Source organism: Rhamphochromis longiceps, linkage group LG7, assembly GCF_057381845.1.
Source record: "Rhamphochromis longiceps isolate RC_006_pf linkage group LG7, R_longiceps_female_GT1.1, whole genome shotgun sequence".
NCBI lineage: Eukaryota > Metazoa > Chordata > Actinopteri > Cichliformes > Cichlidae > Rhamphochromis > Rhamphochromis longiceps.
This window is the reverse complement of record NC_140563.1, coordinates 70,380,344-70,403,303: the sequence shown is the minus strand read 5'-3', so window position 1 is coordinate 70,403,303 and position 22,960 is coordinate 70,380,344. Positions and strand designations below refer to the sequence as shown.

The 22,960-nt window shown below is 42.7% G+C and overlaps 1 protein-coding gene across 2 annotated transcripts in view; it reads left to right on the top strand.

Annotated features, from left to right (window-relative positions):
* Window positions 1-22,960, top strand: part of LOC146666951 (sodium channel protein type 4 subunit alpha B-like) — a 54,689-nt gene that overhangs the window by 28,800 nt on the left and 2,929 nt on the right. For both annotated transcript variants that reach the window (XM_085415101.1, XM_085415100.1), the window contains 5 exons: window positions 2,286-2,556; window positions 8,463-9,078; window positions 9,208-9,352; window positions 18,642-18,707; window positions 19,040-19,141. In XM_085415101.1, coding sequence (XP_085271227.1) covers window positions 2,286-2,556; window positions 8,463-9,078; window positions 9,208-9,352; window positions 18,642-18,707; window positions 19,040-19,141 — 1,200 coding nt within the window. The remainder of the gene's footprint in view (window positions 1-2,285; window positions 2,557-8,462; window positions 9,079-9,207; window positions 9,353-18,641; window positions 18,708-19,039; window positions 19,142-22,960) is intronic.

The window sequence follows — 22,960 nt, the reverse complement described above, 5'->3', positions numbered from 1 at the left end:
GCTGCATCCTCAATGCATGAAGGAGCGTTTCTGCAGGTCCTTCCTCCCTGCAGCTGTCAGACTGTACAATCAGAACTGCTCCCAACAATCATAGGTCTGCGCTGTAACTGCAATAATTTAATCAACCGATTCGCACAGCAACCTGGTTTGCCTCTTAGCTGTAGTTAATTTTATTTAATTTAACACTAGATTTACTAACCCTGCGCAAATTTGCGTAAATCCCCTGAACCTAAAACCTATTAGAATTACTGACTTTTTTATTTTCTGGCGCAAGTCCCAAGGTGTTATTCAAACTGGGGTGAATAAAATGAATAAGGCTGGGCAGCATCACCTCATCCCCCATCACACTGAACACTGGTGCTCCACAGGGGTGTGTACTGAGCCCTCTCCTGTACTCACTCTACACCTACAACTGCACGGCCACTAACAACTCCAACATCATTGTGAAGTTTGCGGACGACACTACAGTGGTGGGTCTTATCACCAAAGGTGATGAGACGGCCTACAGGGAGGAGGTCAGCGCCTTGACCCACTGGTGTCAAGACAACCATCTCACCCTCAACGTCGCAAAGACAAAGGAGTTGATAGTGGACTTCCGGAGGTGCAGAGAAGTACACACCCCCATCACCATCAACGGCGCTGCTGTGGAGAGAGTGAGCAGCTTCCGGTTCCTTGGGGTACACCTGGCTGAGGATCTTACGTGGTCAGTACACACAAACAAAACAGTGAAGAAGGCGCAGCAGCGCCTCTTCTTTCTCAGGAGACTGAAAAGATTCGGCATGAGCCCCCGCATCCTCAGGACCTTCTATCACTGTGCCATTGAGAGCATCCTCACTGGATGCATCACCACCTGGTATGGCAACAGCACCGCCTACAACTGCAAAGCTCTCCAGCGAGTAGTGCGGTGCTCTGAACGGATAATTGGAGGTGAGCTTCCCTCCCTCCAAGACATCTACAGGAAGCGCTGCCTGAGGAAAGCGGGGAGGATCATCAAGGACTCCAGTCACCCCAGCCATAAACTGTTCAGACTGCTTCCATCAGGAAGGAGGTTCTGCAGCATCCGGTCCCGTACCAGCAGACTGAGAGACAGCTTCTTCCATCAGGCCATCAGACTGCTGAACACTTCATAGTCACCTCAGCTTCACTTAAGAGAACTTCAACATTTTGCACTCCACACTGTATATAAATGCCACTGTTTTGCACATGTCCAACTACCAACCTCTGTATATTTTATATATTTTATTTATTGTTTATTCTATTTAATTTTTAAAATATGTATAGACACACACACACGTAGATATTTATATTTAGTATACACATTCAGTAATGCACATACACTCTTATACTGTACATATATTTATTCATATAATTCTCAGATTTACCCATTCTTATATTTTGCTTGTTCTTATGTTATTGTATTTTAACACAACTCTGTTGCTTGTGAAGCTCGCACACAAGAATTTCACTCGCATGTACTGTACCAGAGTACCTGCACATGTGATGTGACAATAAAAGTGATTTGATTTGAAAGTTCATCTCGCTTCCATCGGCCCAAAGATGTTTCTCAGACCTGTACACGCTCCTTTAGATGTTTTCTGGTAAAATCTATTCTAGCACTTCTTGAGTGTAACCAGTAGTTTGCATCTTGTTGTAAACTCTCTGTATTGATCGTAGACTTTCAAAGAGTTTCACCAACCTCCTCAAGAATCCCCTTGACTCAATTAGATGCTCTGATCCTAAATACAACACCTTGAATCAGTTTCAGGTTTTGTAACTGCTCAAACTTTCATTGAATAATGAGGGAATGGGCTTTACTGTTTGTCACCTTTGAGCCTCTGAAAACGGGGGACTGCATGAAACAACAGTTGATGGAATATTTTTACAAACCTTTAAAACTCACGGTGTGCAGACACTAAAATACGCATCAGAGTCCAGATACTTATGGATATATGTTCATATGTAGCACGTGAAGGCACGTATGGAGGCGTTGCAGTAATAAAGGTAATGAATGTTAGAGCTGTCAGATTAATGACTGTAAGGACGAGTCTCATTTTGTGCAGTAGAGAGAGTCATCAGCTGTCAATCAGACTCTTACACCAGCCTTCATATATTAGCCTGTTGCCTCCTACTGTGGAGGTGAAGAAACAAATTCTGTTTCAGCAGTGATTAAGATAACATTGGATCACAAAGTTTCTCCTGTAAGAGGGTTTTTACTGAAAACTATTTGCAGTGTCAGCAAACCGACTGACTGCCGGAGTGTTTAAAGCTTACGTCTTTGTCTCCAGAATTGCTGCCTGGCTTGGCTGTTTGACCTGGTCACCGCTCTGTACTTTGAGATCTTCATGGTGGTGGTTATCTTCTTCAACATGGTGGTTCTAATGGTGGAGACTGATGATCAGAGTGAGGAGAAGTCACTTGTCCTGAACTGGATCCATCTCATCCTTGGGGCCATCTTCCTTGTTGAGTTTATCCTGAAGATCATTGCACTCAGACAGCATTACTTCAGAAATGTCTTGCACATTGTGGACTTTGTGGTTCTCACTTTGTCCATTATAGGTGAGTCCTACACACAGAAACAATCTTCTTTTCTTATCTGATCTCAGTTTGGTTAGTTACTGCAAATGTCTGCGGGCTGTAACAGGAAGTACAATGTTCCCTGTTTTTACTCTAAAGTCAGTCCGTGTCATGGTTTCTGCAGTTTAAAATGTCTTTGCCCTCTTCCTGATTTCCTGATGTTTGTCACACTTACATGTTTCAGATCAAACAATGAAAATATTTGTCAACGATAACACGTGTAAACGCAAACTGAAGTTTCTAAATGAATGTGTTTATTATTAAGGGGAAAACCCCCCAAATCCAAACCTGGCCTGTGTGGAAAACCTCCACTTATGGCATCAAAAGCAGAAGAAAGAGTGTGGTGTGTCTGTGTTATTTCCATTGTTGTCTAAAGCATTGGAGAAGATGGTCCTCTCACAGACGCAGGCCTCCTTGGATGCAAATAATATCAGCGATAAATTCCAGTCTAGCTTTAAACCACGCCATAGCACCAAAACAGCGCTGCTGAGAGTCCTTAATGGCCTTCTTTTATTTGCCGACTCAGAGTGCTCTACGTTCTTAGTTTTATTGGACTTGACCTCTGCCTTTGATATGGTTGACCATAATATCCTCCTATTGAGGCTTGAGCACACAGTAGGCATAATGGGTAATGCCTTGAACTGGTTTAGATCGTATCTGTCGGACAGGTCTTACATACTTACTTGCTCTTCCTCTGTTGCTCCCCTCTACTGTGGTTTGCCCCAGGGATCTGTGTTGGGCCCTATGTTGTTTTCATTGTATATGCTGCCCCTAGGCTCTGTCTTAGAGAAGTATAATATCTCCTGTCACTTTTATGCTGATGATATTCAAATTTACTTTTGGCTCTCTGGTGATGTTTGGTCATCAGTACACTGTCTGCTAGAGTGTTTGAGAGAGGTCAAAGATTGGCTCTCTGATAACTCTCTTATATTAAACAAGAAGAAAACAGAAATCGTGCCGTTCGACAACCATATTTCACAGGGCCAATTTGCTGATACTCTTGGACCCCTTGGCACCTTTCTTTCTGGCACTGTTAACAACTTAAGTGTCCTCTTAAACAGCTAAGTTTGACAAACAAGTATCCTCGGCAATGTTCCCTCTAAGCTGCACGCATGGGCAATTGCGCACTGCTGGCACAGTCTCTGCACACAAAAAAAGAAATCGAACCTGAATTGAAATTAAAATTAAAACTTTAACAATCCTGTTCTGCAGTGTTAGTCAGTGACTGGCTGCTCCCGTATGGGATCAGAACGATGCCACCTTATCCCATAGTCCAGCCAATCACGCGATTCACATTCGTATATACGCAGCTAATCAATGTCGCTGACTGGCTATGACAGTGTCCTTATGTGCCGACACCGGTGTTTTAGCGAGCAAAGCGGCTGATGTGGAGTGAAGCCACGTTAATGACAACGTGTACAACCATTGGAGATGTGAGCAGGACAGACGGAACAACTGACGGACAAAGTGTGGACTTTATACCAGTTTTTAAATTGTGTTGATCGGCCACGTAAAACCAGAGTTATGATAAAATATCTGCAATGTTTGGTTTTCTTCCTGAATACTGTCGTTGTTGACGGGTTTTATAAGGAAAACGCTCGAAAGCCTGCGAGCAAAAACAACACCCAAAAAACCCCCCACCCTTTCCTATTGGTCGGAAAATATACCATGTCGACCAATCAAAAAATGATAGAGAGAGAGAGAGAGAGAGATTTGTGACGTGTGTTGTCGTGTGTTGTCGTGTGTTGCGACGTTTAGCTAGTCTGTAGTGTAGTGTACTCATAATACAAGTCAGAGCTTTATAAAAACAAAAAAAGAAAGTTGTGTTTTCAAAACTGGAGTTCAAGTTATTTTTACTTCCAATACTGTAGTGTTAACATGCTACAAAACCAATTTTTTAAAAAACATTTTCAGCTAAGTTTGACAAACAAGTATCCTCCGCAATGTTCCCTCTAAGCTGCACGCATGGGCAATTGCACACCGCTGGCATGGTATCTGCGCACAAAAAAAAAAGAAAATCTAACCTGCACTGAAATTAAATTTAAAACTTTAACAATCCTGTTCTGCAGTGTTAGTCAGTGAGTGACTGGCTGCTCCCGTATGGGATCAGAACGATGCCACCTTATCCCATAGTCCAGCTGATAGGTTTGTAGCTTGAACCTATTCGCTGGAACGCTGAAGACAATATAATTACACAGCAAGCAAGACACAAGTAGGCAAAGTTCTTCATGTTACTCATGCATGAGGGAGACCTGCCTGGAGCCAAGTGTCGTTCCACCACTTGACCTCCATCAGACTCTCAGCCAGGTTCCCCATAGCACTCCTTTTACTGTGGTTACATGAATATGCATAGGGTCATTAACATATAACATCTTACATAAGTATACATGTAAACAAAGAATACTGTGTGTGTGTGTGTGTGTGTGTGTGTGTGTGTGTGTGTGTGTGTGTGTGTGTGTGTGTGTGTGTGTGTGTGTGTGGTCAGAATGTGACCCCATAAACGACTTCCTTAACCTGCTGGTCTGGAAAATCCAACAGTTCATCTAAACAAAAAGCACTTAGACTAGAACAGACGTAGCTACGTTAATCCTACCATAAAACAATAAGAGAAGGTACGACCTCTCTCGTGCTCCCAGGATGTGGGTGTGCATTCTAGTGTGGAATACACACCAAGCCTTTGCAGCCTGTTAAAGATCACACATCCTATCACTACACAATTGATTATACACCTCTAAGCATATATGGTTAAATATTTCTAAGCATAAATGACAATCAACAATACAAAACCTAACACCAGCCAATGATGCGATTCACATTCGTATATACGCAGCCAATCAACGTCGCTGACAGGCTATGACGCGTCCTTATGTGCCGACACCGGTGTTTTAGCAAAGCGGCTGCTGTGGAGTGAAGCCACGTTAATGACTGAAAGAAATCTCCGTCCCGGGTCATCCGTGGATCGGGTTTCCTCCGAGGCGTGGGCACCTATAAGCAGAGTTTTGTCTTTACCCTATAAGATTCAAAATGATTCAAAGTAACACTCAGGTATACCGTTCAGCAGGTTAGTTACGACGTCGGGAGTAGCTTGGGAGAACAAGGAAACACAGACTGCTTCAGGTTGCTTTCCCAAAATCAACTCAAAGGTTTATTCATCAGACAACAGTTTATATAGAGGAAAAAGGTTCATGTGTCAGCAGATTCTCAGTTCAAACCGGTACAGACCAAATAAGGAAGCGTCTTCCTGCCCTCTGAGCAAAGAAGTATCCTTTGTATAGTTTATCAGTTCAGCTACAATTTATGATCATCCCAGCAAAATACACTCCTAGACATAGAATACAGAGTTCTTTCATTAGTGAATTCTGAAACAAACCACCTGGCCTTTAACGAGCCTTTTTGTAAGAGATAAAGAAGGGAGGATGGGAGTAAGGAAGTGATCTCTGTGGTATTTTCGACCTTGAGGTACCAGCCTGTGATTCTTACACATTAATTCTTGGGTCACAGAGAAAGAGAAAAACAACTAGTAAATGGGCCTTATTGAGTAACAGTTTTCCTGTATAATATCACTATAAAACAATATCCTGTAAATGCTACCATGGTATCAAAATATCACAACAATGACAACGTGTACAACCATTGGAGATGTGAGCAGGACAGACGGAACAACTGATGGGCAAAGTGTGGACTTTATACCAGTTTTTAAATTGTGTTGATCGGCCACGTAAAACCAGAGTTATGATAAAATATCTGCAGTGTTTGTTTTCCTTCCTGAATACTGTCGTTGTTTATATTTACTGCAGGAAGAAACGGTAAAAACGGCGTTTTATAAGGAAACCGCTCGAAAGCCTGCGAGCAAAAACAACACCAAAAAAACCCCACCCTTTCCTATTGGTCGAAAAATATACCATGTCGACCAATCAAAAAATGATATGGCAACATGGCCTTTAGTTGTTTAGGAAGGAGGAAGTTTTAGGAGTGACGGCGAGAGAGAGGGGGGGAGAGGGGTGGAGAGAGAGAGGGAGAGGGGGAGAGGGAGAGGGAAAGGGGGAGAGAGAGGGGGAGAGAGAGAGGGGGAGGGAGAGGGGGAGAGAGAGGCGGGGAGAGGGAGGGGGGGAGGGAGAGAGAGAGAGAGATTTGAGATTTGTGACGTTTAGCGTGTTTGGAGTGTGTAGTTAGTGTGTAGTTAGTGTGTAGTTAGTGTGTAGTTAGTGTGTAGTTAGTGTGTAGTTAGTGTGTAGTTAGAGTGTAGTTAGAGTGTAGTTAGTGTGTAGTTAGTGTGTAGTTAGTGTGTAGTTAGTGTGTAGTGTGGTCAGTAGTGTTGTTGTGTGTCAGGACAATGAGGCGCCTGCTGAGTGTTACAGGTGTTACAGCAGTGACACATCTGCTGCTGTCAGGCCTGCAGGTATCAGCTGTTGTTCTCCTTCATCTCATAGTGGACAGAAATTATTTTTTGGAGCGGCACAAATAATTTGTGTGGCATCAGATTTGATGCAGAACAGCTGATTGTTCTGTAAATAGTTTGAAATGTTTGTTTAAAAAAACGCTTTGGCTGCATTTTTAGGTAAACAGCTGCAAAAAACTTTGTTGTTTGCATAACTCAGTTACTCTTTTGAAGAAGTAACTAAATAATTAATTGCCCAACATTGGTCATTATTTACTGTATTTTGCAGACAGAGTTACAGGACTCTCTCCCACAGAGTCATACTCATAATACAAGTCAGAGCTTTATAAAAAAAAAAAAAAGAAAGTTGTGTTTTCAAAACTGGAGTTCAAGTTATTTTTACTTCCAATAGTGTTAACATGCTACAAAACCAATTTTTCTAAAACATTGTAAGTGGCCTAAAGCAGTTAATTAAAAGTCGTCTAAGATAAATGTAAATGCTGTAATTTGATTACTTTAATAAACCATGTAAATTGGATGGATTAGATGCTGGCGTGACCACAGTGCACACGTCTGCTGGTGCTCACAGTGGTCCAAGAGACGCTCAGGGAGTTTGTGTGTTCGCTCAGACACGTGAAACATTAGAGGGAACATTGATCCTTGGTAGTTAAATCTAGTTTTTACCAACTGCGTCAAATATCCAAGGCCAAGCACTACATAGGACCTTGAGAACCTATCCATGCATTTCTGACCTCTAGATTAGACTACTGTGATTCCCTTTACTTTGGTCTCTGCCCTTCTTCATAGATTGCAGCTTGTCCAGAATGCTGCGGCACACCTTTTGACTGGAACCAGAAGGTTTGCCTCTATTACCCCAGTCCTCGCTGACCTGCATTGGCTCCCTGTCAAATACCACATTGAGTTCAAAATTCTCTTGCTCACCTTTCAAACCATAAACAATACTGCGCCGTGCTACCTCATTGAACTCCTTAATCCGTATATCCCCAGGAGAGCCCTAAGATCATCAGGACAGTTACTCTTGGTGCAGCCTAGATCCCAGCTAAAGACCAGAGGTGACCGTGCTTTTGTCCTGGCAGGCCCTAGCTTCTGGAACAATCTTCCTGCTGCCGTTCACGCCTCTGATTCCATCCATTCATTTAAATCACAGTTAAAAACTTAGCTGTGTGGCCGAGCGTTTTCGGTTAGTCAAGTGCACATTCCCTATATTTCATCCAGCTGTTATTTATCTTCTATTGATGTACCACTGTATGTATACCCCCACTTTATATTTATGAATACTCAGTGATTTTATTTTCTAAAATACACTCTGATGTTTTATTTCTTATTTTATCTGTATTTTTGTTTAACCAGCTTTTCTCAATTCTTAGCTTATTTGTACTCTGTTATGGTCTCATATCTGTTATGTTTGAACATTTTTATGAAGCACTTTGGTGTACCTTCGGTCTTAAATGTGCTATACAAATAGTTGTTGTTGTTGTTGTTGTTGCAGGTCTCTTCTTAGCTGACATCTTGGAAAAATATTTCGTCAGTCCCTCTCTCTTTTCTGTTATGCGATTGGGTCGTTTGTTCACCTTATGTGGAGCATTCCCTCACATTCGGTTTGCCAGAAGGATCTGGATGCTGATTATGGGCTTTGTGATGTCACTTCCTGCCCTTTTCAACATCGGCCTGCTCTTCTTCCTAATTGTGTACACATTCTCCATCATTGGGATGTTTAACTTTGCCTACGTGAAGCATGAGATGATGATCGATGACATGTTTAACTTCAAGACATTTGGAAACAGCATCATCAGCATGACTATGATCACCACGTCCTCGGGGTGGGACGGCCTGTTGAGTCCCATCATGAACACGCCTCCAGACTGCGACCTGCGATTACCTGAGCCTGGTAACTGCGCCAACCCGACGGTGGGGATTGTTTTCTTCAGCTCCTACATCCTCCTCTTCTGCCTGCTGGTGATCCACCTGTTCATCGTTGTCATCCTGGAGCTCTTCAACACAGCGAGCCCTGAGGACGCTGAGATGCTGAGTGATGATCACCTCCAGATGTTTTATGAAACCTGGAGGAGATTTGACCCCAGTGGCTCGCAGGTCATACAGTACAGGTGAGACTGAGCTCGGTGACGGTTTCTAACCTTAACACTAATCAAAAATGGTTCTGCACTATAATGGACTCCACTGTAACAGTCTAATAGTCTCTAATGGACTTTAATATTTTCTAATGTGTTCCCCAGTGAGCTGGCAGACTTCTGTGATGGTCTCCAGGATCCTTTGAGGATTCCCAAACCAAACACCATAAAACTGACTCACTTGAATCTGCCTCTGTTTCCTGGAGACCAGATCAGCTGTTTGGATGTTCTGCGCACAATTACTACACAGGTAAGGTCACCTGGGACGGGCTGCCAACATTTTGATATGTTTCTTAAACTCTGTTTGCTTAAACTAAAACCACTCTAAAGTCTTCTCCTTAAATGTTTACTGAAGAATTTTAGGTTTCCTCTTTATTTTCATCTTGTTAATCAACCAAAGACCCAGACATTCATTTGAAAGCCTGATGCTTAGCCTCGTCCACCCCAGCTGTAAAACTCAGAAACCAGTCTTACTTGTTATCATCTATCGTCCACCTGGGCCTTACACAGAGTTTCTGTCTGATTTCTCAGACTTTTTATCTGATTTAGTTCTCAGCTCAGTAAAATAATTATTGTGGGTGATATTGTGGATCCAAATTCCAAAGATGGCGCCAGTGTTCACGGCCAGCCGTCTGTCCCTCCTAGTGTTATTGTTTGCCTTTGTTTTACTCGCTTCAAAAGATGCTAACTTTCTGTGTTTTTATGATCGCCAAACGCTTTTAGATTTAACATTACCTTGTTAGAGACGTGAATCCTGCTGGAACTACGGAAATCAGAAATTTCTCCCTCCACCATTTCTGCCCGGCGTTTCTGTCCCTGCCAGCCTTTGCTTTATCTCGAAGCTACCCCAATCAACCAGGCACCGCCGGCGCTGGGGAAGACGAAGCAGTCGACTGGTGAGACTGAAGGCTGCCTTCTTACGTCCCGGGAATGATCAATACTTTGAGGCGGCCAGATCTGACTACGTCAAACACTGGACCTCCCCGACCATGATCTACCCCTGTATGGTTCCTGTCGCTGGGATTACTACAATGATCCCACGCCTGCGACCTCCGCGACATCGTCAAAGAGGAATAAATTTCCAGAACCTGCGGACACTTCAACGGGCTCCTATTTCCATTACTAAGCCTTCGACTTCACTAAGGAGTAGCCTTGCTAATGTCCGCTCGTTAGCTAATAAAACCTTTATTTTAAAGGACTTTTTTACTCACAGCGATTTGGATCTGACGATCCTATGGATTTGGATTACCAATTTTTAATTTGGAAATAATTGATGCAATCTTTTCCGACTACTGTCCATTAGTGTTTAATATACTTTTATCTCATTGCCATCTTAAACCTACATCCTCAACACGATGTTATCGTGTTTTTAAACCAACGGCCACAGAACAGTTTTCCACTGCCTCTGAAGGACTGTCGAATTCTTCTCTTGGTGATGGCATTGTGCAGATGGATTTGAATTTTAATAATAAATGTAAGACTATTCTTGATGAGATCGCCCCATTTAAATCAGTGCGATCAACAGCGTACTCAGACCCGTGGATAAACGACTCAACTCGATCAGCTAGGCGACAGTACAGGAAGGCTGAACGAAAATGGAAAAAAGACAAGTTACAAGTGTCTTTCCTGCTGCTGAGAGAGAGCCTATCTAGATATCAAGTCATCGTAAAAGCCGAAAAATCTAAGTTTCTCACAACATTATTGAGACCAACTCTAATAACCCCCGAACTCTTTTCTCAGTTATTGATTCGGTCTTGAATACCTCCCCCGCTTTCCATATAGATAGCTCCATTGAAACTTGCGATAGATTCTTGCAGTTTTTTATTAATAAGATAGAAAGGCTTCGATCTACATCTACCCCATCTCTGTATAATGTCTCATCAACATATACCCCCTCAACTGCTTTTGACCAGTTTGAGGCTGTATGTCTTAAGCAGGTAGAAGAGCTTTGCAATAGCATAAAGACATCATCCTGCCCCTCAGATGGAGTCCCAACCCATTTTCTAAAAAAGATAATTAAGGTAGTCAGTCCTGACATTTTAACTATTTTTAAAAGCAGTCTCAGCTCTGGAGTAGTACCAACTGGATATAAGCACGCTGTAGTGCAGCCAGTGCTTATAAAACCGAATCTTGATTCCTCTGTTCTTGCTAATTTTAGACCTGTTTCCAAGCTACCGTTTCTGTCAAAAATTCTAGAAAGGATTGTATTTGAGCAGCTACAAACCTTTCTAAACAGTCATAATATTTTTGAGAAGTTCCAGTCGGGCTTCAAAACCCACCACAGCACAGAAACTGCCCTCCTAAAGATACTTAATGATATTTTATTAATCACTGACTCAGGAGACCCAGCTGTGCTCCTGCTCCCAGACTTAACTGCAGCCTTTGATCCTGTTGACCACAGCATTCTGATCTCCCGTTTGGAGCAATGTGGTATCAAAGGTATCCCCTTGGAACGGTTTAGGTCGTACCTCTCCAAGAGGACTTTTTCCGTGAGCCTTGATGATTTTATTTCTTCCCCAGCTCCTTTTACTTGTGGTGTCCCGCAGGGATCCGTATTAGGCCCAATTCTTTTTTTCAATCTACATGTTGCCCCTAGGCCTAATCTTTAGGAAGCATAACATCTGCTTTCACTCATATGCCGATGACACCCAGATTTATCTTCGGTTTAATAGAAACACCTCTACGCCCATGGAATCGTTAGTCAAATGTCTCGACGAAGTTAAAGCTCAGGCGGTAGAGCAGGTCATCTACTGATTGGAAGGTTGGTGGTTCGATTCCTGGCTTCCCCTAGTCTGCATGCCAAATATCCTTGGGCAAGATACTAACCCCAAATTGCTCTCCGATTCATCCATCGGAGTATGAGTGTGTGTGAATGTTACTGAGAAAGATGTGCTTGTGCGAATGGGTGTGAATGGGTGAATGCACAAGTTGTATAAAGCGCTTTGAGTGCTCAGAAGAGTAGAAAAGCGCTATATAAGAACCAGTCCATTTACCATTTACCAAAACCTGGATGGCCTCAAATTTTCTTACCTTCAACGAGGATAAAACTGAGGTAATTATTTTTGGACCAAGCGGTAATTTCAATGCCCCAGATTTGGACTCATGCAACCTAACATGTGCTGTTAAAACACATGTAAAAAACCTGAGGGTTTTCTTGGATAGCAAACTTACATTTGAGAAACAAATTAATTCAGTTGTCCAGCGGTCCTTTTTTAAATTAAGGCTCCAATCCAAAGTGAGATCTTTTCTATCCTTTAGAAACTTGGAACGAGCCATTCATGCGTTTGTTTTATCTCAACTGGATTACTGCAATTCACTACAGGGAGTGCAGAATTATTAGGCAAGTTGTATTTTTGAGGAATAATTTTATTATTGAACAACAACCATGTTCTCAATGAACCCAAAAAAACTCATTAATATCAAAGCTGAATGTTTTTGGAAGTAGTTTTTAGTTAGTTTTTAGTTTTAGCTATTTTAGGGGGATATCTGTGTGTGCAGGTGACTATTAAGATAAGATAAGATAAGATAAGATAGAACTTTATTAATCCCTCGGGTGGGTTCCTCTGGGAAATTCGATTTCCAAAAAAGCACAGCACCGACAGAAGTTACAGAGTTACAGAATATTATATATACACACACACACACACACACACACATATATATAAATACAGAGACAATATAAATAAAATATACAAAGGGGATAAATAGAATAAATAGGAATAAAAAATAAAAATACAAGTGAATTGCACATTTCAAGTATTGAGGTCTATTGCACTGTTGACTATTTACAAAAGTATTGCACAAAAGGTATTGCACAGTGAGGTGAAGAGGCACTACAGCTTAGTTGTTCCCTCCTTTGTCCTCCTGTTTCCCCTCCCTCTCCCCTCCAGAGAGGAGTTAAACAGTCTGATGGCGTGTGGGACAAAGGAGTTTTTAAGTCTGTTAGTTCTTGTCTTTGGGAGAAGCAACCTGTCACTGAACAGACTCTTCTGATTGTTAATGGCCGTGTGCAGAGGATGCCCAGCATTGTTCATAATGTCCATCAGTTTCTTTAATGTCCTTTTCTCTGCCACTGTCACCAGAGTGTCCAGCTTCATGCCGACCACAGAGCTAGCCCTCCTGATCAGTTTCTCCAGCCTGCATGAGTCCTTCTTTGCTGTGCTGCTCCCCCAGCACACCACAGCATAGAAAAGTACTCCAGCAACCACCGACTGGTAAAACATCCTCAGGAGCTTCCTGCAGATGTTAAAAGACCTCAGCCTCCTGAGGAAGTACAGTCGGCTTTGGGCTTTTTTATACAGGTGCTCTGTGTTGCATGACCAGTCCAGTTTATTGTCCACCCACAGCCCGAGGTACTTGTACTTGTTGACCACCTCCACCTCCTCCCCCTCTATCTGAACCGGCAGTGGACCTGCTCTAGACCTCCCGAAGTCCACAACCAGTTCCTTAGTCTTTGAGGTGTTGAGTTGCAGGTGGTTTGTGTGACTCCATGCGACAAAGTTCCTCACCAGACTTCTGTACTCCTCTTCCTGATCATCCCAGATACACCCCATGATGGCTGTGTCGTCTGCAAACTTCTGAATATGGCATAATTCAGAGTTGTAGCAGAAGTCAGAGGTGTACAGGGTGAAGAGAAGAGGGGACAGCACAGTTCCCTGTGGTGCTCCTGTGCTGCTGACCACTGTGTCAGACGTGATGTCCTTCAGCCTGACGTACTGTGGTCTGTCGGTGAGGTAGTCGGAGATCCAAGCCACCAGGCAGGGGTCCACCTCCATCCTGTTCAGTTTTTCCTGAAGCATACAGGGCCGGATGGTATTAAAGGCACTGGAAAAGTCAAGAAACAGGATCCTGACCGTGCCTTTTCCCCCATCCAGGTGTGAGTGGGCTCTGTGTAGGAGGTACAGGATGGCATCCTCCACTCCGACACCCGCCTTGTATGCAAACTGTAGTGGGTCCTGGGCATGTTGTACCTGTGGTCGGAGGAGGTTGAGGAAGAGCCGCTCTAGAGTCTTCATAAGATGTGACGTCAGTGCCACCGGTCGGAAGCCATTCAGCTCATTGGGCCGGTTCTTTTTGGGGACCGGGACGATGCAGGATGTCTTCCATAGGGCGGGCACTCTCCCCAGTCGCAGACTGAGGTTGAAGACTCGTTGTAGCGGCTCCCCAAGTTCAGCAGCACACGCCTTTAGCATCCTAGGACACACCTTGTCTGGGCCTGCTGCCTTTCTATTACTGTGCATAATTATTAGGCAACTTAACAAAAAACAAATATATACCCATTTCAATTATTTATTTTTACCAGTGACACCAATATAACATTTCCACATTCACAAATATACATTTCTGACATTCAAAAACAAAACAAAAACAAATCAGCGACCAATATAGCCACCTTTCTTTGCAAGGACACTCAAAAGCCTGCCATCCATGGATTCTGTCAGTGTTTTGATCTGTTCACCATCAACATTGCGTGCAGCAGCAACCCCAGCCTCCCAGACACTGTTCAGAGAGGTGTACTGTTTTCCCTCCTTGTAAATCTCACATTTGATGATGGACCACAGGTTCTCAATGGGGTTCAGATCAGGTGAACAAGGAGGCCATGTCATTAGTTCTTCTTCTTTTATACCCTTTCTTGCCAGCCACGCTGTGGAGTACTTGGACGCGTGTGATGGAGCATTGTCCTGCATGAAAATCATGTTTTTCTTGAAGGATGCAGACTTCTTCCTGTACCACTGCTTGAAGAAGGTGTCTTCCAGAAACTGGCAGGACTGGGAGTTGAGCTTGACTCCATCCTCAACCCGAAAAGGCCCCACAAGCTCATCTTTGATGATACCAGCCCAAACCAGTACTCCACCTCCACCTTGCTGGCGTCTGAGTCGGACTGGAGCTCTCTGCCCTTTACCAATCCAGCCACGGGCCCATCCATCTGGCCCATCAAGACTCACTCTCATTTCATCAGTCCATAAAACCTTAGAAAAACCAGTCTTGAGATATTTCTTGGCCCAGTCTTGACGTTTCAGCTTGTGTGTCTTGTTCAGTGGTGGTCGTCTTTCAGCCTTTCTTACCTTGGCCATGTCTCTGAGTATTGCACACCTTGTGCTTTTGGGCACTCCAGTGATGTTGCAGCTCTGAAATATGGCCAAACTGGTAGCAAGTGGCATCTTGGCAGCTGCACGCTTGACTTTTCTCAGTTCATGGGCAGTTATTTTGCGCCTTGGTTTTTCCACACGCTTCTTGCGACCCTGTTGACTATTTTGAATGAAACGCTTGATTGTTCGATGATCACGCTTCAGAAGCTTTGCAATTTTGAGACTGCTGCATCCCTCTGCAAGATATCTCACTATTTTTGACTTTTCTGAGCCTATCAAGTCCTTCTTTTGACCCATTTTGCCAAAGGAAAGGACGTTGCCTAATAATTATGCACACCTGATATAGGGTGTTGATGTCATTAGACCACACCCCTTCTCATTACAGAGATGCACATCACCTAATATGCTTAATTGGTAGTAGGCTTTCGAGCCTATACAGCTTGGAATAAGACAACATGCATGCAGAGGACAAAATACTCATTTGCCTAATAATTCTGCACTCCCTGTATATGTGGGTGTCAGTCAGTCCAGCTTGGCCCGGCTCCAACTGGTACAGAATGCTGCAGCTCGCCTTTTCACTCGTGTGAAGAAACACCAACATATTACTCCGGTGCTTGCTTCCCTTCATTGGCTTCCAGTGCGTTTTAGAATTAAATTCAAAATCTTACTTTTAACTTATAAAGTGCTAAATGGCCATGCACCGGACTATTTGTCTGACCTTGTGCAGCTGTATACGCCCTCTAGAGCAGCGGTCCCCAACCTTTTTTGCACCATGGACCGGTTTAAGCCTCAACTCTCGCGGCCCGGTATCAAAATAACTCACGGACCGGTACCTGTCCGACGCCCGGAGGTTGGGGACTGCTGCTCTAATTTTTAATTTTTATCTGTTGTTATTAATGCCACTGTTTAATTGTTATGTTGTACAGCACTGGGCGATCGTGGCTCAAGAGTTGGGAGTTCGCCTTGTAATCGGAAGGTTGCCGGTTCGAGCCCCGGCTTGGACAGTCTCGGTCGTTGTGTCCTTGGGCAAGACACTTCACCTGCTGCCTACTGGTGGTGGTCAGAGGGCCCGGTGGCGCCAGTGTCCGGCAGCCTCGCCTCTGTCAGTGCGCCCCAGGGTGGCTGTGGCTACAATGTAGCTGCCATCACCAGTGTGTGAATGGGAGGATGACTGGATATGTAAAGCGCTTTGGGGTCCTTAGGGACTAGTAAAGCGCTATATAAATACAGGCCATTTACCATTTACTTTGGTCAACACCCTGTTGTTATTAAATGTGCTTTATAAATGAAAATGAAATAAATAAATGATTTTAACATCCATGTAGATGCTAAAAATGACAGCCTCAACATGGCATTTAATCTGTTATTAGACTCAATTGGCTTCTCACAAAATGTAAAAGAACCCACCCACCACTTTAATCACACTGTAGATCTTGTTTTAACGTATGGGATAGAAACTGAACATTTAACAGTGTTTCCTGAAAACCCTCTCCTGTCTGGTCCAAACTCTGCTTCAGGTCCCAAAGTCAAATGAACTCTGCGGCATCACTCAGAGTTACAAACTGTCTAAATCAGGAGTCGGCAACCTTTCTGATGATGAGTGCATCTAAAATTTCCTCAGAAGTCAGTGTGCCATATGACTGCATTAGCAATACATTTAATAACGCTCTATATTAACAGTACTTTACAGAATTATATTTGTTTGCAGATGTTGGCAGTTGGCAAATAGTTATCAGCTATTTTGAAACAAAAAAAAGACACTTTTTATCCATAACAGCAAATGAACGGTACAGCAGAAAATGCAAATGCTGTTTATGGTCTCCTCACAACAATGAAAACAAACACTGTTGTGACAGTGCTGTACACTCTCTTGCTGATATGATTTTTATACATTTTACATCAGATAAAAACTTTGGTTTTTGGTCTACAAAGAAAAGGATCCTGGTGTTATTTGTCTCTCAGAAACAGTTCATAACTTCAACTCATTCATGTCACCTAAAAGGTAAACCTGTTTCTCCATCACCTGTTCAGCTCTGATGGTTCAGTAAGGACATCTCCTGGTTTCATCTTCATGTTTCCCTCTCACCACATATCCAAACCAACATGACCAGCAGCTTTACAGCTGTGGCTCCAGCAAACATCAGCTGATAGAAAGTAATATTAAATAAATTCTAACAACAGCTGATCAAGCTTAAACCTGCTGCTGTTCTTTAGTGCGACATCTGCTGGTTTCCTCTTTCTGGTGCCGATCAGCTGATTGTTGATCAGCTTCATGATTGAAGTAGAAACAGGAGAGGGAGGGGAGAGAATGAGAGAAGACGCAGAATAAATCCAGCTTTGTGTCTTTTTTCATTGTAGCTGAAGTCCGGGACAAACTGTTCCTTCTCAGCTCAACACGAAACGTAATAATTTCTCTGAATGCGGGGTGATTATGTTTGTACGGGACGGTTGGCAACTCTACTAACTAACCTTATGAACAAAATAAAGTTCACCATCAGTAACATCATAGCACCACCCAAGTATAGAAACTCCGTCATGCTAGAACGCAGTACGAGTTATTGTAACTGACTGTAAAAAGTCAGCACAACGAAAATAAACTCCACCTAAACTTGGTTTATATCTGACCCAGATAGACTGCAGGTCATAACTTCTGAAGTTCAGATCACCTGACACTCGGACCGGCGGCCGCCTCGGGTCTCTCCTCCTCCTGCCTCCCCTTTTCCTCATCCACCTGCTGGCCTCTGTGGAAGCTCCACCACAGCCACCACCAAACAACTGAGTTACATTTACACATCAGCCAACAACTGGCCAATCCACCACCTTTCAATGATTATACGTTGCAAAAAACCAAAACAACAAACAAACAAAACCATCGGCCAACCGGGCAAATGCCCGGTAAGCCCAATGGCCAGTCCAGCTATGATCGTGCCATCAGTTAACCCTTCGCGTGCCAGCTGTGGCACGCGTGCCCAGGGTTGCCGACCCCTGCACTAAATTCTTTCATCTGTAATAAAATGATCAGTGTTGCTGTTTTACCAGGTGTAACAACTAAGTTTAACATCCAGGCATCCATGAAAACAGTATTTATGAAGTTTAATGGAGTTAGAAGTTAGCAGGAAGTTAGCTCGCTAGTTTCCGCCTAAACATGACATAGCATGTTCTGACTGAGAGATTTCTGGAGTCTGGAGAAACAGTTTGCTGCTTTATAAGAAAGCCCTCCGTAAAGCCAGAACATCTTACTATTCTTCACTGATTGAAGAAGATTTTTGGTCTCTGGTTTTCCATTACTAAAGAAACCTTTAAAGACCTTCTTTCCCTCAACTAACGATGAAACAGGAATCATACTTACGGTGTCTTTCTGTGAGAAATCTATTGATAAATTACAACTATTGCTGGTATTATTCTTAATGTAGTTACAACCTTGTTATGATGTTGTTGTTGTGTTTGCAGGTGTTTGGTGAATCAGGAGGGGTGGACAAAGCCAAACTGGATGAAATATTCAGGATTAACAGCCAGGTTCTTGTCTTCTCGTTGTTAGTGGGCTTTTAAGCACAGATGATTGCTTTGTGATGGTGTCATCAGTGATGATTTCACTGCTGCTGATTCACTGATTTTATTTGAGCACTGATTAAATGAGCAATTCAAACATTTCAGCTGAAATGCTGAAACACTTCAGTGATTATTCTATGGACTGCTTACATCCAGTGTTCCCCTGGATTTTGCCTTTAAGGTTTCAGACCTTATTTTAGGTGGTTGTTGGGTGACATTTGATCTGTAAATGAATAACATGGACACTTCAAAGATTTCAACAGGTGACAAATCTCACAGGTGAGTCCTGTTTCCTACAGGTGTCATGTGAACAGGTGAGCTTCACCTCATCAACACAGTGTGCTGCAGACCTGATCCAGGAACACGTGCGGGATGGAGACACCGAGGGAACGCTACTCCAGGTTGTGGGCGGAGCCTCATCCTCCTGTCAGTAAACTTGAGTCTTCTTCTGTAAAGACTCAGATCAAAGTAAAAAAACAAATGTAATGTGTGGTAACGTTTTTTCTTCTTCTCTGTCAGGACACCTTCTGTGTCTTTTTTAAATTGGTGTTAGTTTTCTCTGGTCCCCTTCCCAATCAGACCAGGAGTTACATGTTTAGCCGCATGTTCTCCTTAAACTGCTGGCTGTCTGAGTGGTGTCCCAGAAACGATGTGGGCTTCATAGATAATTGGCAAACCTTCTGGAGGAAACCTGGTCTTGTTAGGAGAGACGGCATCCATCCCACTTTGGATGGAGCAGCTCTCATTTCTAGAAATATGGACAAATTTTTTAAAACCCATCTCCACTGAGACTGTGTCAGCTCCCAAACAGACAAAAAATTTACCAAAAACTCACAAAGAAAGAATAATACAGCAGCATAGACAGACACCCTCAATCAGGCCCGGCCCTAACCAATCTGGCGCCCTAGGCAAGATTTTAGGTGGCGCCACCCTACATTGGCAGTGTAGTGTATGTACTCACAAGAAACCGAATAGCTTTGTCGTTGACCTTTTTTTTTTTACTTAAAGAAACCAAATTCACAATCAGAATAATTAACAAGATAAAAAAATATATGAATAAATAAATGAATACAAAAAATAAAAAATGAATATATGAAATACAATACATTTTACATACATAAACACAATAAAACGTGTCAACAAGTTGGATAAAATAAATTAAAAATACAATATAAATAAGGCACTGCACAAAACAAGATATTACTGTAAATAAACCAGTATGACTTTAACAACTATATTACAAAAAAGGGGATCCTACAGAGTTCTCTAGTTGTGCTTTTTAATACTGCATTAACTAGAATGACTTACAAATTACTGTACACCACCCCCTCATCAACCTCACATCACCTGCTACAGCCTTACTCTCCTAGTGTCACGGCGAGTGAGAGGAGCCGTGTGGAGGAGGAAAAGGAGGATCCACACGCAGGCAGTCGTGAAGGTGTAAAAGGTGATTTATTGAACACAAAAGGAGAGGCAAACGGCAACACGGAGAACTAAACTATACTGGGAAACAACTAAAACTACAAAGCACAAACCTGAATGAAAATGAGCAGAGGAGAATGATGACGGACAGCAGGGAGAACACACGGGTGAGACATGGTAGATACACAGATGAGGCAGGGTGGAATACACAGACGGACCAGCAACTACAATGACGGAGGACACGACTTAAATACACACAGAGAAATACGGGAATTACACACAGGTGGTGGACACAGCTGGGAACAATCAGTAAGACGAGACAGAGGTAAAACTGAACACACTCACATGAGACGCAGACCTTCACAATAAAACATCACACGCAGGCTCGACATCGAGAGACAGACAGGAAATAACATATGAAACTAAACCCGCATCTTAAACCCAGATAAACAGAAACATGGAACTCTAATAATAAACATCATAATCATCATCATAAACACAACAAGAGAACAAGAAAACAATCCCCGATGTAAACTAAAACCCAAACATAATAAAACTCAAAATACTGGGTCCAACGGACCCAGAACCGTGACACCTAGTCTTTCTTGCAGCAAAGTCATCTACAACATCATCATATGACAACTGATTTGAGACCACATGATTTATGCTTATGATGGAAAGTCCACTGAGACGTTCTTGCATCATAGTAGATCTCAGGTAGGTTTTAATGAGTTTGAGCTTAGAGAAGCTTCTTTCAGCAGCAGGTACTGTAACAGGAAGAGTGGCAAAGATTCTCAGAGCAACCCACATGTTGGGGTAAATTTCTACCAGCTTCTTCTCATGCAGGAAGGTCAAGAGTTCCATGTTTCTCATGTTCTTTGATGGCAATGGTGGGAAATTCTGCATTTCCATTGCAAGTTCTGTGCCATTAATGTCCGGCTGGCTGTCATGGGTCAGAGTAGTACTCAGTGTTTGGCACTGCTGTAGCAGCCCTTTATTTTGTAAGTTGTGGAAATTGAGGAGTACTCCAAACTTGTCATTCACCTCTCCAAGGTTCTGAAATCTCTCATCAAGTGAAGAGATGGCTGTATCCACTACCACATTAAAAAAATGTGGTTTCCATTTTTTTAAGTGCATCTTGTATGGGCTCATCTGGAGACTCATAACCGAAGTGCCTTTTGGTGGTTCTCAATCGCTTTTGTTTGAGTTCAGCCTCCACATTCATTTCTTCACACATCTCCTTTGCCGTTGTCTGTGCATCAGAAAATCCAGTGTTTCTGTAGCTGGTGAGGGAATCTTTGGTTTTCTTTAGCAAGTCGACAGCCACATCTAGCTGCATGGAGGCCGACTGCATGAGTTTACTCACATACTGGATCTTGCTGAGAATGTCATACCAGATGGCTGTACAAATGCAAAAACGATAGGATCCAATCTCCTCAGCCAAAGACTGGGCTTCAACACTGACCACAGGGTCTGTAGCTGTTTCCCTCACCTCCAGAAGAGCCTCTCTGACTTGCCGAGCCTGATATCTGACTGCCTCAATGCTTTTTATCCTGCTTTCCCATCTGGTCTCAGCCCATGATTTCAAGGTGGTTTTCACATGTTTCAGGAGAACATCCCACCTATGGGTGGAGGCTGAGAGGAGCTTGAATAATTTTGCTAAATGCCCAAAGTAGCCAAGGGCATCTGGTGAGCTTTTTGCAGCATCAGCTACTACCAGATTTAAAGTGTGGGCACCACATGGGACCAAAAAAGCTCCTTTTTTGAAGCAACCTTGCCTGAACACCTTTATTTTTTCCCTTCATGTTGGCCCCATTGTCATAGGACTGTCCTCTGCAGTCTTCAAAAGGAATGTTAAGCTCCTCTATCCGTTTTAGGATGAGAGTTGACAAATGATCTCCTGTTGATTCCTCTGCAACAAGAAAGCCCAGGAAATGCTCTTTAACTTGTGGTATGTCTTCTCCTGACACTATCCATGTGGTAGATGGCCCAGGGGTGGGATTTAGAAACTTCAACAGTGCATCTGAAGAGAGGAGTATGTGACACCACTGAGTATTAAAGTCTAATAATAAAAGCATATGATTCCAGGAATAAAATGAAATGATATAATATAAATGAAAAACCAAAGAGATATATGTATGATGTTAACTGATATGCAAATTAGATTAGATTCAATTTATTGTCATCATTACAGTGAAATGCTCATATGAGAATGTTATGTTATGATTATCTTTGACCGAATCACAGCAGTGCTCATATTAAAAAACAGCATTCCCTCTCATGTGATATTGCTTAATTAACATTAATGATGTGCGCTTTAACAACTAGGCTTACAACTATAATATATACAGGGGTGGAAAAGTGACTAGCTTTGACTTTGCTTAGGCTGCTGCCCCCGCGACCCGGCCCCGGACAAAGCGGATGAAAATGGATGGATGGATGGATGGATGGAAAAGTGACTATTACCTGCAGGGTAAACGTTAGCTAACCAGAAGGCAATAACAATGTAAACAAAAAACACCTGCTTAAAAGATGAATACAAATGAGGAATGGTGGGAAAGGTGGGAGTACTGTAATTACCTAACGTTACATTATTATTTTCCATAACAATTTAGCCCCCTCCACAATATTAACTGACGTTAAAACAGTTAACTAGCTATTTATTGATTAGCAATTAGCGAATCATGTAACATTAGCTTAATGCTAAAAATTTAGGTTACTATCATATTCAGACAAATAATTTCATGTAGGCTAACGTTACCTCTTTTTCTCGTTTCTCCTCCTCTTCTTTTCTCTTT